Source organism: Halyomorpha halys, unplaced genomic scaffold, assembly GCF_000696795.3.
Source record: "Halyomorpha halys isolate HHAL.00 unplaced genomic scaffold, Hhal_1.1 Scaffold965.1, whole genome shotgun sequence".
NCBI lineage: Eukaryota > Metazoa > Arthropoda > Insecta > Hemiptera > Pentatomidae > Halyomorpha > Halyomorpha halys.
This window is the reverse complement of record NW_027114872.1, coordinates 74,054-86,062: the sequence shown is the minus strand read 5'-3', so window position 1 is coordinate 86,062 and position 12,009 is coordinate 74,054. Positions and strand designations below refer to the sequence as shown.

General features: G+C 31.5%; 1 protein-coding gene across 5 annotated transcripts in view; it reads left to right on the top strand.

Annotated features, from left to right (window-relative positions):
- capt (adenylyl cyclase-associated protein 1) overlaps positions 1-12,009 on the top strand; it is a 107,102-nt gene that overhangs the window by 92,484 nt on the left and 2,609 nt on the right. For all 5 annotated transcript variants that reach the window (XM_014431347.3, XM_014431346.2, XM_067051984.1 and 2 more), the window contains 7 exons: positions 1,829-1,985; positions 2,312-2,507; positions 4,087-4,172; positions 4,981-5,225; positions 7,596-7,768; positions 9,014-9,220; positions 11,138-11,281. In XM_014431347.3, coding sequence (XP_014286833.1) covers positions 1,861-1,985; positions 2,312-2,507; positions 4,087-4,172; positions 4,981-5,225; positions 7,596-7,768; positions 9,014-9,220; positions 11,138-11,281 — 1,176 coding nt within the window. In that variant the 5' untranslated portion in view covers positions 1,829-1,860. The remainder of the gene's footprint in view (positions 1-1,828; positions 1,986-2,311; positions 2,508-4,086; positions 4,173-4,980; positions 5,226-7,595; positions 7,769-9,013; positions 9,221-11,137; positions 11,282-12,009) is intronic.

Sequence of the window (12,009 nt, the reverse complement as noted above, 5' to 3'; positions counted from 1 at the left end):
GGGGGGGGAGGATGTATGGTCAAGTTGAGAGGTCTTAGTTTCTCTAACTCTTGGCAATTGGATCTCATCTTTGATTTTTAGCCTTCCTAAGAGTTTCATGTTTAGTATAAATATATATATTTTTTATACTATAAAATTATACGTAAGAAAAAATATGATCTTAAAATTTATGGATTATATCTGTCTGCATTGTTACTAAAGATAGATTTATAACACATGATACTAACATTTAGCTGCATACTATGTTAATCAGTCAATAGTTAAGTGTAATTAATTTTGCTCTGTTAAACAAAAATGTTAATAGTAATTGATTTTGCCGAACCGATTTGTTGAAAATATTTGTTCCTGACATTTCACTTTCAGTCGTTGTAAACTTACCTTATTTCTTCTATTAGGGGAGGTTAAGAAAGCTTTTATATCCGCTTCATAAACCCTAAATGCAGTTTTGATGGTTCCAGAAAAGTCTGTTAAATATATTTCCTCCCCTCCCCTCTGCATAGCACAAATGTGGGAAGAGGAGGCCTTACACAAAGAATGGAATAAGGCCCTAATATTGCCCTGCCAGAAGAAAGGAGAATCAGCATTATGCAGTAATTATCAAGGGATTAGTTTGCTTAATACATACTGCCTATAAAATCTTTTCAATAGCGCTTGAAAATAGGCTCCTTCCTTATGTAGAATGAAGACTTGTTGACTATCAGAGTGGTTTCCGGCCCAAGACAGACAGACCATTAAGAAGATGAAAGACTACCAGCAGACTATGTAGATTCTGTTTGTTGATTTTAAGGTAGCCTATGACACAATCATACCGAGTAAACTCATATTTGCCAAACATAAACTGGGGCTGCTAAATAAACTGAGCCGATTAGTACCATGTTCTATGGTGTTTACAATCTGCCAAGTTAAGTATTATAGAGCGTCTGAGCCAATGTGAAAAGCACCATGGGTACCCAATAGCTCTTCTCTTGTTTAACATCACTTTACAAGCTGTCATTAATATGACCTCATCTGCCTCTATTCACTGGACGAGGAAGATGAGGTGAGAACGAGAATTTCTTCAGAAAATTGAGCCTATTTCTCTATCTCAAGGCTTATTTAAAGTAAACTTTTGAGTCTTATGTCTAAGTTCATGCTGTATAAAACTCTAATAAGACTAGTAGTCATGAAGAAACATGGACCTCAACAATAAGTGTATCTACCTGTGAGACAGGTTTGAAAGAGTGAGGATAATCATTGGACCCAATATACGTGAGGGTTGTATTTTGAGAAGAAGTGACAGGTTTGAAAGAGTGATTCAGAAGAGAATTGTATGACCTGTAAGCAAGAATGGTCTTTAGAGAAGAAGGAAGAACAGCAAACTATTTTCAGCTCTACTAAGAAATTAGCATTTCCTCACATATTAAAATATAGAGACTAAAATGGCTAGACCATGTTATGAGGATGAGCGAGGATAGAATGGGTAAGGATGTACCTGATAAAGTGTGTCTGCTGCCCATGCTCTTTTTATATTTTACATTACATTCTGTCTAATTATGTTCTTCTTCAACTCTTCATTACCATACTTGTTATTTCCACATAAGCCAATGATATTCCTACTGCTGAAGATCTTATTCAATTGGTGATATGGATCCCTAAAAAGTCTGCATGTTACCATCACGAAGCAGGAAATATCAAACCATTATATAATAAACTAAAATAAAAAAAAAGCTTTGAAAAAATTATTTTTTATTCGACACATAAAAGTTAATTTTACATTTTACTTGGATTATTGATTGTGTGTGTATATATATATAATTCCCCCCCTCCTCATATTCTTGTTATATTCTAGTAAGCAGTCCTTGTTGTGAGAACGTAACAGAGATGGTTGCCAACACTGCTGGGTTCCGTGACATCGTAGATGGCCCACTGTCTACATTTGTTAGCCTGTCCCATAAGATTGGAGGCCCAGTTGCCGAACAGGCTAACCTTGTACAAGGTGCATTTAAGTGAGTATTATGAAACTATAACACTTTTTTAAATTGTAATAAAAAATAAATTAATTTACAATTTTGCTCTATCTCTGTTTAAAAAACCTATGAGTTATGAATTGACCAAAACAAAAAATGATAATTGATTTGAACTAATTAGTTTTATTTTTGGTTTAACTAACTTTTGTTTACTAAACTAATTGTATTTGGAAACCAAGTGGAGCTGGACGGTATGTTGTTTATATTAATCTGCTGTTCAGTGCTATTTACTTCTTTTTCTAAATTTTTAAAAAGTTGGTTTGTAATTTTTATCTGTATTTATTTGTTGTCGTTTTTGTTATTAGAGCCCAGTTGGACTATATTGAAATTGCCGGTAGCAGGCCTGAGCCAGACCAATCGGAACAAGTGTCCCTTTTAGCACCACTATCTACTTTCATCCAACAGATTCAATCTGTGCGTGATAAGAATAGGGCGTCACCTTTCTTCAACCACCTGTCTGCTATTTCAGAAAGTGTTCCTGCTCTTGGCTGGGTTACTATGGTGAGTATTACGTATTAAATATTTAATATAGATTCAGTTAGGAAAAATATTGATTAATTTTGCGTAGAAGACCCATGCACTTATTAGATTTGAGTCACAAAGGTATATCTTGTTATAGGTATATCTGATATCTTGTTCTAATCTCTGATTAGTCTTCAAATAAGTTAACTTCAAAGATTTTTTTATTGTTCACTTACTTTTGATTAAAAAATAATCAAAGGTATCCCATGTATTATAGGTTTTAATAATAAAAATGTGTCTTATGATCTAATTCAATAAAAATCCAAAACTTTCCTACTTTTGTGCATTCTCTATGGGAATCGTAAAGTACCTGTTTAATATGGGTGGATTCCTTTTTATCTGACTGGTTTAATGTTACAAAATTTCTATTCATTAAAAGGAATTAAAATTAAGTATCTGCTTTTTCAAAAAATTTATTTTCTTTTTTTATATTTAATACAGTTATTTTCTTTGTAGGTGATATTAAGCCAGTGAAACATATCACCTTATTGTTAACTCTTATTTATGAGTAATAAGATTTGTATAAACAATGTATAGTTAATTTTTCTAAAAATGGATCAAATTAAATTCCATAATGTTTATGAGAACTCTGTTCTGCATGGAAAACCCTGCTTGTCAGCAGGTCATAGTACCTAACTCTCCAACATCTAACTTGTTTAAAATTTTCAAATAATTTAGTCTATAATTATTTGGTAGTATATATTTTTAAAAGAAAACCAACTAAGAAGAAAGGTAACCAAACTTTAGATTGTGAAACATTTTTCTAGTTTTTTTATTTATTTATTTTATTAAAGAGAAATTCTTAATCATTTGAATCATTTGATACCATACTTCATAATCAATCTATTATTAATTATTTATTCTTGAAGAAGTTTGTCTGGGGGTGCGGTCAGCAAAGAACAACATAAATAAACAAAACCATATTTATTTATTTTATGCCGACATTTCGACCTGAGTTTCAGGTCTTCATCAGGGGTTGTGGCGTAGAGGGAAGCTAATTATTTATTGGTTGTCGCTAGGATAATTTTAGTCCTCAAATTAAAAATGATGTTTATTCACATACTTGAGTCAGTTGATATTATAATATAATATAAAACCTTTTTAGTTATTATTTATTATACTTAATTTTACAAAGAAATGAATTAATAAAATAAATAAATTCAGATTATTGTAAGTACGATACTAAGTAACTGAATCGTTAATAAATCTGTTGCTTCAAAAACACCTGTTGAGGATTGGTTGGCTGGTATATAGATAAAGTTGGTACTAATTGGATTTGCAGTTTCCCTCATCCAGTCCTCCATTTCTCTTTCTCTCCGTTGAATAGCAGGTATGAATTGAAGTTGTGTTATTTGTTAAAGCTTTTGTTTGTTTGAATATGTTGCATTCCTTACTAGTCCTGTTTAGAACCATTTCCAAGTTTAAAGTAGACATGTTTATTTCAATTTATTTATTATTATTATAATAGACATTATTTATTATTAGAATAGAATTTCTGATTATTATGTTTTGTATCTTAAAAAAGCAATTTCATCTAATACAAATATATTTGTTTCAGAAACCTGCACCAGCTCCTTATATAAAGGAAATGAATGATGCTGGACAATTCTATACGAATAGGGTTCTCAAAGACTGGAAGGAAAAGTAAGTAGTCAGCGAATTTGTATTATATTTTTTATTTATTCATACTTATTTGGAAACTAGGCAAAAATGATTAACTAAAACATTGGTATATCTACAGACACTTCCAATGACATACATAGTATTTTTATCTTATGTTCCCTGAATATAACTGGACTTTGTTACCACCAATTGGAATGTAAACTTTTCCTCTCTCCCCTATACCCTTTTGTGCCTTTTACTGCCACTGCTGTGTCATCCTAAGCAACATGAAACTTTTTACATCAGTGTCAATCTTATCCTGTAAGGCGCAAATTAATCCACTTCTACGATACTCAAACAAAATGGGACTTTACAGTTTCATGGGCCTATAGCTTCTACTATATTGAACTGCACTGCTTCTTTTTTGGGGCTTACTATACTTTCTAGCATTGAAAAGAATTCCCTAATTGTGTGTACTCAGATGGAATGTGTTTTTACTGAATAGTTATTTAGCTAGACTGTCAAAAGTATCAAGACTTGATGAATCTTTTATATACTGTAGAAACTTTGTGCTGTTCAAGCAGTGCTGGGAGGTCATAAAATAATTGCATCAAATAAATAACACTCTTTGATAGTGGTGATTAAATGAGTGCTAGTAACCTTCCTGAATTGATAACTGTGATAAATGTGATCTTTTTTTAATTAATCATTCTTCATATTTAATTTTTTCGTTAATCAAGTTCGTTAATAGTAGGCATAATAGGTTAATTCTTTATACGAGATATTATTTTATTTCTTTTTATGTTAATTGTTTTTCTGACTATAGATTTTAATATATTGTGTTGTTCAGGGATAAGACCCATGTTGATTGGACTAAATCTTGGATCGAGAGCCTCACAAAACTGCAGGCTTACGTGAAGGAAGTTCATACAACTGGGTTGGTGTGGGCGGCAAAGGGCACAGGTCCTGCTGCTCCTCCACCTCCACCGCCTCCAGCCCTCGACACTCTGCTGTTGAGTGACTCTTCTACAGCAGGTGGTGATGAGAGGTCAGCACTATTTGCTGAAATCAATCAAGGCGAAGGCATCACTAAGAGTAAGCAGTTTTAGCATTAGTAATCTTTTTATGATGATTTCAAAGGGTAAATTATATTTTCTATTTATAACACCCTATTACATTATATAACATATAAACATCTTATTATGTGTTTGTGTAATTTTTGTTATACTTTAGTTATCATGTTAAGTAATATATTTAAATCTTGATAAATGTTCTGTATAAAACATGGAATTTAAAAAAAAAAAGGTCATTTACATATTTCTCCTTCTAAGCTTATTATATTATATCCTCTGATATTCTTGTTCTTCCTTAAGTATACCACAACATACTGACAAAATAATTTCTTTATGTTGTGCACATAGTATGATGTGTCAGTAATATATTACTTTAAAATATTTATCAACAATTTTTCATTGTATTAACAGAAACATTTACAAACTGTTTTGAGTTTGTTTTTAAGTCATACTTACATATATTGACAGACATTTTAAAAAACATGTGTTTATGTTTTGTATGTTGCTTGGCAACAGTTGGAAAAAAATACAATTATAAACCATAGATATACTTTAAAATTTATTAGTAAATAATAAATTAATATCACAATGAATCCATTGATCTAATTGTTTTATTATTTGACTTAAAAATTATTTGTATCATTAGTATGTTTCGCTCTGTTTAATATTTATTTTAGATTTTTTTTGTTTTTAATACATTGTATTATTATTGTGTAAATATTGATATTAATTTGACTAAAAGTAGGTGACTATAATAATGTGAATATACCTTTATGGAAATTTTTTATTACTAGTTCCTTAGATGTTTCTGTAGTTTCAACTTTATTTGTTTTATGCTGGTAAGCTATATATGTTAAAGTTTTTTATATTGATAGAGATGTTATAATGTATTGTTATAATATTGAATTTTATCACACTACTAGCTGATCCGGAAATTAAATTTCAAATTAATTTAATCAAAGTTCAAATTAAAGATTCACATACACTTTGTAATTTTTATGTTTTATGTTGCATAAATTTTGATTACTCTTTTATTTAATTTTAAATTCATTGCAATGCTCTTTGATGTACTGTTTTAGTAACTTTATTTGGCATATTTACAAACAAATACCATACCTTAATTTTCCTAACCTGCAATGTTATCCTGTTGATACGATGTTATTATGTTGATACACCAAAAAAAGTCATTTGAAAGGATTTTGATCATCAAAGGGGAATGAGGTACAAAGCGAAATTTCTATCATTTAAATGTTAATGATTGACCAAAAGAACTGTAGTAAAAATAAACATGATGGCTGTGGCCTGTCTACATATTGTAACTAGCAGCTATGGGAGAAGGGTTATGTACAGTGCAGTAAGACGCAAGTGGTTACCACTTCTATGGTGTCTCACGAAGTTAGCTATTGAAACGATTTTGCAAAGAGCACTTTCCTAGCTATAATGGATAAACTAGTTGCATGTTGTAAAACTTAAAATAATGCTATATTTTACAAACATATCAATTAGAAATTACACAAATGATTTTATTTATTACAAAACGTTAGCAAGTCTTGAGGTTTGATTCTAGCAACTTTAGTAAAATAAAAGATAAAAACAATTATTCCTGAATTGTAGGAATTTAGTAGCTGTAGGCATTCATCAGTTCATAATAGATTAGTTAGGATCATGCTTTATAAAATAAACTATAGAATGGAAGGAACATTGGATTATTGTTGTGGAGAGACGTAAAGCCATTCATCAACACTTACCACATATTTATTCGTTGTGTGTATGACAACCTGTATTAAAGACAACTTTGTACTAGAATTCTGCACTATTTTGATGACTTCTTTCAATAATTTTCTCAAGTTGAGTTATCTAGTTATTTTCTGTTCTTTGGGTATGTAATATTTGTTTTATACTGCTATGGCAAAAAGGATTAATTGAAGTTATATTCAAAATTGTTTTAAAAAATTACAATCGTGAACTCATGTTTAATAAGTTAAATCTTATTATTAACAGTTGTTATGGTAAAATACATCTTCACATGTTTGTTTTCTTGAAATCTCATGTTCTTATCTATAGTCAAGGTTGGTCTGAAGAAATACAAAGAAACTCTTGTTTATGTATATTTTAGTTCATTGTAAATAGTGTGCTTTAGGTCTGCTTGATATTACTATTTTGTTAGAATTTCCATCTTGGAATCTTGCCTATGAGTAGTAAATTCACTGACTTTCTAGTATGTTAAAGCATTTGTTCAGAGAATGAAGCACCTGAATTTTGTGAATACTTCTTTTACAATATTTAAATTGTATACCATATCTGTTGATTCGTGTTTCCAATTTTATTTTTATTTTTTTAAGATGTAAAAATCATCATTATCCTTTGATAGCAATAATTTTATCTATTTTAGATCTGAAAAAAGTAACTTCTGAGATGCAGACACACAAAAATCCAGGCTTGAGATCGGGCCCCGCTCCTTTTAAACCCACAGTCACAGCTCCTGCTAAAACAATCGGAGCAGCTCCAACACAACCTTCCAGTAAACCTCCTGTGTTTAAGAGGGATGGGAAAAAGTGGCTTATTGTAAGTGATTTTCGTTTTTGTTTTCTTATTTACCATTTTTTTCATTTGAACTGAGATATACAGGGTGTTTCAGGGTTAAGTGGCCCAACTGAAAATATGAATGAAGGACCTCGAAACAAAAAAAAATTTCCTCTGAAGATATGTCCTCTAACGCTTTGTTTAGGAGATTATCACACCTAAAAATTTTCATTGTTATGAATTATTTATGTTACAAGAAATAAATAAAACATATTTATTTGTTCTAACTACTTTATTAATTATATGCTATTAAAATTCATATTAAATATTGTTCAAACTGATTTTCTTGAGCATTTTGTGGAGGGGCAAAAATATTATCAGCACGGGTATTATAGCAAATGCACCATTAGTATAAATTGAAGGCATAATGATGAGTACTCTGCGAAAGCCTCTTACAACCTGATAAATGTTATTGACAGTTTCTAAGGTTAATTCCAAATAGTATTAATTATTATGTTGCCAATATTTTTTTATATAATTAGGGATAAAAGGACATATTAGTATTGTATCAAATCCATCTCTTAATCACAGCATTTGCGGACATACCTGCACTTTGAACAACCTTAAATATGAATCTTAATGTTTACATTTAATTAATAAAGTAGTTAAAACAAATAAATAGGTTTTATTTATTTCATATAATGTAAATAATTCATAACAATGAAAATATTTAGATGTGAATATCTTCTAAACAAAGCATTTGTGGACTAACCATCAGAGGAAATTTTTTTCTTGTTTGAGGTTCTTAGTACATATTTTCAGTTTGGCCATTTAACCCTGAAACCACTAATGAAAATACAGTAGAGCGTTGATTATCTAATTGTCAATTGTCCAAACTGGCTTTATGGAAAATATTCTAGGAGGGTTCAACATTGCCATTCCTAGAAAATAAGTTTTTATTTTTTTATTGGCGCGACAGACCATGGAGGTCCAAGGCCTCGCGCGATGTACTTAGGAAATACATCGCTCGTTTCTTGATGTGGTTTTCATAGGGTGAGTCCGTCACTCCCACTCCTATTTTTGTGAGTGCCACCCATTGGCTGACGGGCTCACAAATGAATTGAAAAAATCCCATTTAGGACCAGGGACTCAAACTCGCAATCTATGGGTTGGCAGACAGGTGCATTACCACGCTGCTACCGTCACCCCCGGGTAATTTCAGTAAGAATTTTTTTAACTGTCCAGATTTTATTTGGAATCATCCTAATATCATAATTTTTTTTTTAGGAACATCAAAAAGACAACCCTAATCTAATAGTCGAAGGTGCTGATATGAACAATGTTGTCTATATGTTTGGCTGCATAAATTCAACCCTAACTGTGAAGGGGAAAGTGAATTCTGTATTCCTTGATTCATGCCGCAAGACTTCAGTCCTCGTTGACTCACTTGTGTCTTCCATTGAAATTGTCAACTGTCAATCTGTTCAGATGCAGGTAAAAAAATGTTCATCTTTAAGAAATTACAAAAGAAGCCAGTTGTACACGCTTCCTTGCTTACTTAAACTTTTAATTTTCAATATTTAAGACACAAAAATATAAAATAAGTTTTTTGTTAAGGTAATATAAGTAACTATATAGATTTAGTTTATGGATTAAGTAATAATAGTCACAATATTTTGAAATTATTCAGGTTTAAATTAACTTCTGAATTACCCCTTTAACTTTTCACTTCAGTATATGAGCTTATGTGCGAACAGACCTATTTTTATTTTTTTTAAATCCCCATCCTTGCCATTTCTGGCATATGGTAAGAAAGTGCGCCAAGGCTTGTATATGCCACTGCTGCCAATAATCAACAATTTATTTTAATTTATTGGAACATAAATTGTTAACATTTAGATTGTTGTGAAGCCCAGCGCTCGGATGAGTCTGTGTCTGCATCTTTTTCCAGTGACTCTCCGATGCTGGGTAGTTGAGCTCTCCCCAACATAAAATGTGTCAGGTCCACCACCTCCTTCCACCCATAGATGAACTCCCTGAAAAAGGAATAGTTTTTTCTTCCATCAGACGGGGGAAGTCCGACTCTGCAAAGATCACGTTTTTCTCTTAACCCAGATCAATGCCCATCCATGGTAGTACAATCTACCACTACATGTTCTGCCGTTTCAGAGACTCCAAAGCTGGGACACAGGGGTCAACGTTCTTTCCAAAGCTCTACAGCTTTCTACGGAACCCTCTGTGTCCTGTCAGGATCTATGAGACCCAGTAGTCTTGGAGTACCTACTTAGCCTTCAATCTTGTATGGATGGTGGGGAAGCACTTTCTCAGAATTGCACCCTTTTCGCTTGCCTCATCTATTCTTACTCTCTGCCTTTGTGTATCCAATGTGATAGGAGTGCACTGTCCGTGGAGTCTCTTATGAGTATGGCCTAGGAGTGCACTGTTCGTGGAGTCTCTTAGGAGTATGGCCTGAGTCTTGGCCATACTTTTTTCCCTCATTCACCACTCAGCCACAATGACTGTGAGATTATCAACATAGAATGTGGCTAGGGACCTACTGTTGTCTATCTCCCCTAACCATTGCTCGAATACTAGCTTCCATAGAACCGGCCCCAGAACCGAAACCTGCTGGCAGCCTGTTTTTTGTAAAGTGTAATTGTGTGATATATTTAATGACAAAGTGTCATCTCTCTATCTTTAAAATTAATTTGTAATAGCTTTCAAAGTCAAACTTTTAAAATTGTATCCTGATCTTGCCCCCTTTATCTTTCCACAAAAATGTTATGTTATCTTATATATAAAAATTCTAAAGGAATATTTCATGTAGAATATAAAACTTAAGATATATTTATTGTTTTATAAATGACTATGTAACCGTGCATGGTGTTGTAGAAGTTTATAGTATTTTAGACATAAAATTAAATGGAACTTGATTCTAATGAAATTAATAACAGTGTCCAGCTGTTCTTTGATGATTTTCTACAAATATATTTAACTTTTCCCATCAGTACTCCAATTTTCCTTCTGCCTGATACAAAATCCATTAATTAAATTCAGTTTTAAATTCTTTCCTGGATCTAACTTAAAAGCTATCCCCATTATATATAGAATAAACTATTGTCAAACATGTTCCTTACTAGAATGATATAATATTTAGGCTATATATAGACATAATATAATATTTATAGATATAACTTGAAGGCTTCCTTAGATCAGCCTATTTGCTCATAATATATTATTATTTAATTATTATTACTCATAATTATGAGAGTAATAATAATATTAATTATTATTACTCATATTATTTTAGTTTATAATTGTGTTCTAATTGACTGACCTTACTGTCATTGAAGATTAATTTGATTTAATATTTGTTTTAGTTGCTTACATCTTTCTCAATCTTTATTTCAGATACTGGGTAGAGTTCCAACTATATCTATAGATAAGACAGATGGTTGTCAAATGTACCTCAGTAAAGAGACCCTAGATGTTGAAATTGTAAGTTCCAAATCGTCTGAAATGAATGTGCTTCTTCCCCAGGCTTCTGGTGACTATGTAAGTACATAAAACTTATTTTTATCTATTTAAACCTTAATTTCAATTATGTATTATGTGAGACCCTCTCCCTGTAAGGAATTTTATTAGAGATCACCATCTTCAAGCTAGGTTTGTTAACTTACAGTGATGGCATTAATTTTTTTTTTCCACTGCTAAAGATTGGGAAGCTTTTTATTCAAGCTGGAAAAGAAAAATATTTATGTCCTCAGAATCGAAAATTTTCATTTGTATTGAAGATACAAATCTGGTTCTCTGTGTATCTCTCTCATGTCAAATTTGTGTTTGGACGTAATCAATCGAATCATTAATCATCCATTTTTGAGGAAGTTTTCAGTGATTGTGTGGGTTTGCCCCATATCGATTTATTTCTTATTCCATTCACTACTTTTATTAAGGCATTTGTGAATAAATCTTCCTCAGCACATCTATATTTTGAAAATGGCTCGTTATATTTGGCCTGAATTTGGATGGAAGTTGGATATTGTGTAAAATAGTTCTATTACCAATTTCATCTTCCACTTTCGTTTGCTTATATGAAAAACTCCTTTCAGGTTACTCCTTTATTTTAACAATGGCTTGTTCTGTAGATGATATTATCTAATAGCAAATTATTAACCTTGAAATAAATGTAATTACCTACTGGAAATGCAATTTTGACTGAAGAAAATAAGAGGATATAAAAAATATTCAAATAATATTTTATATATTTATCAAAAAGTCCATCG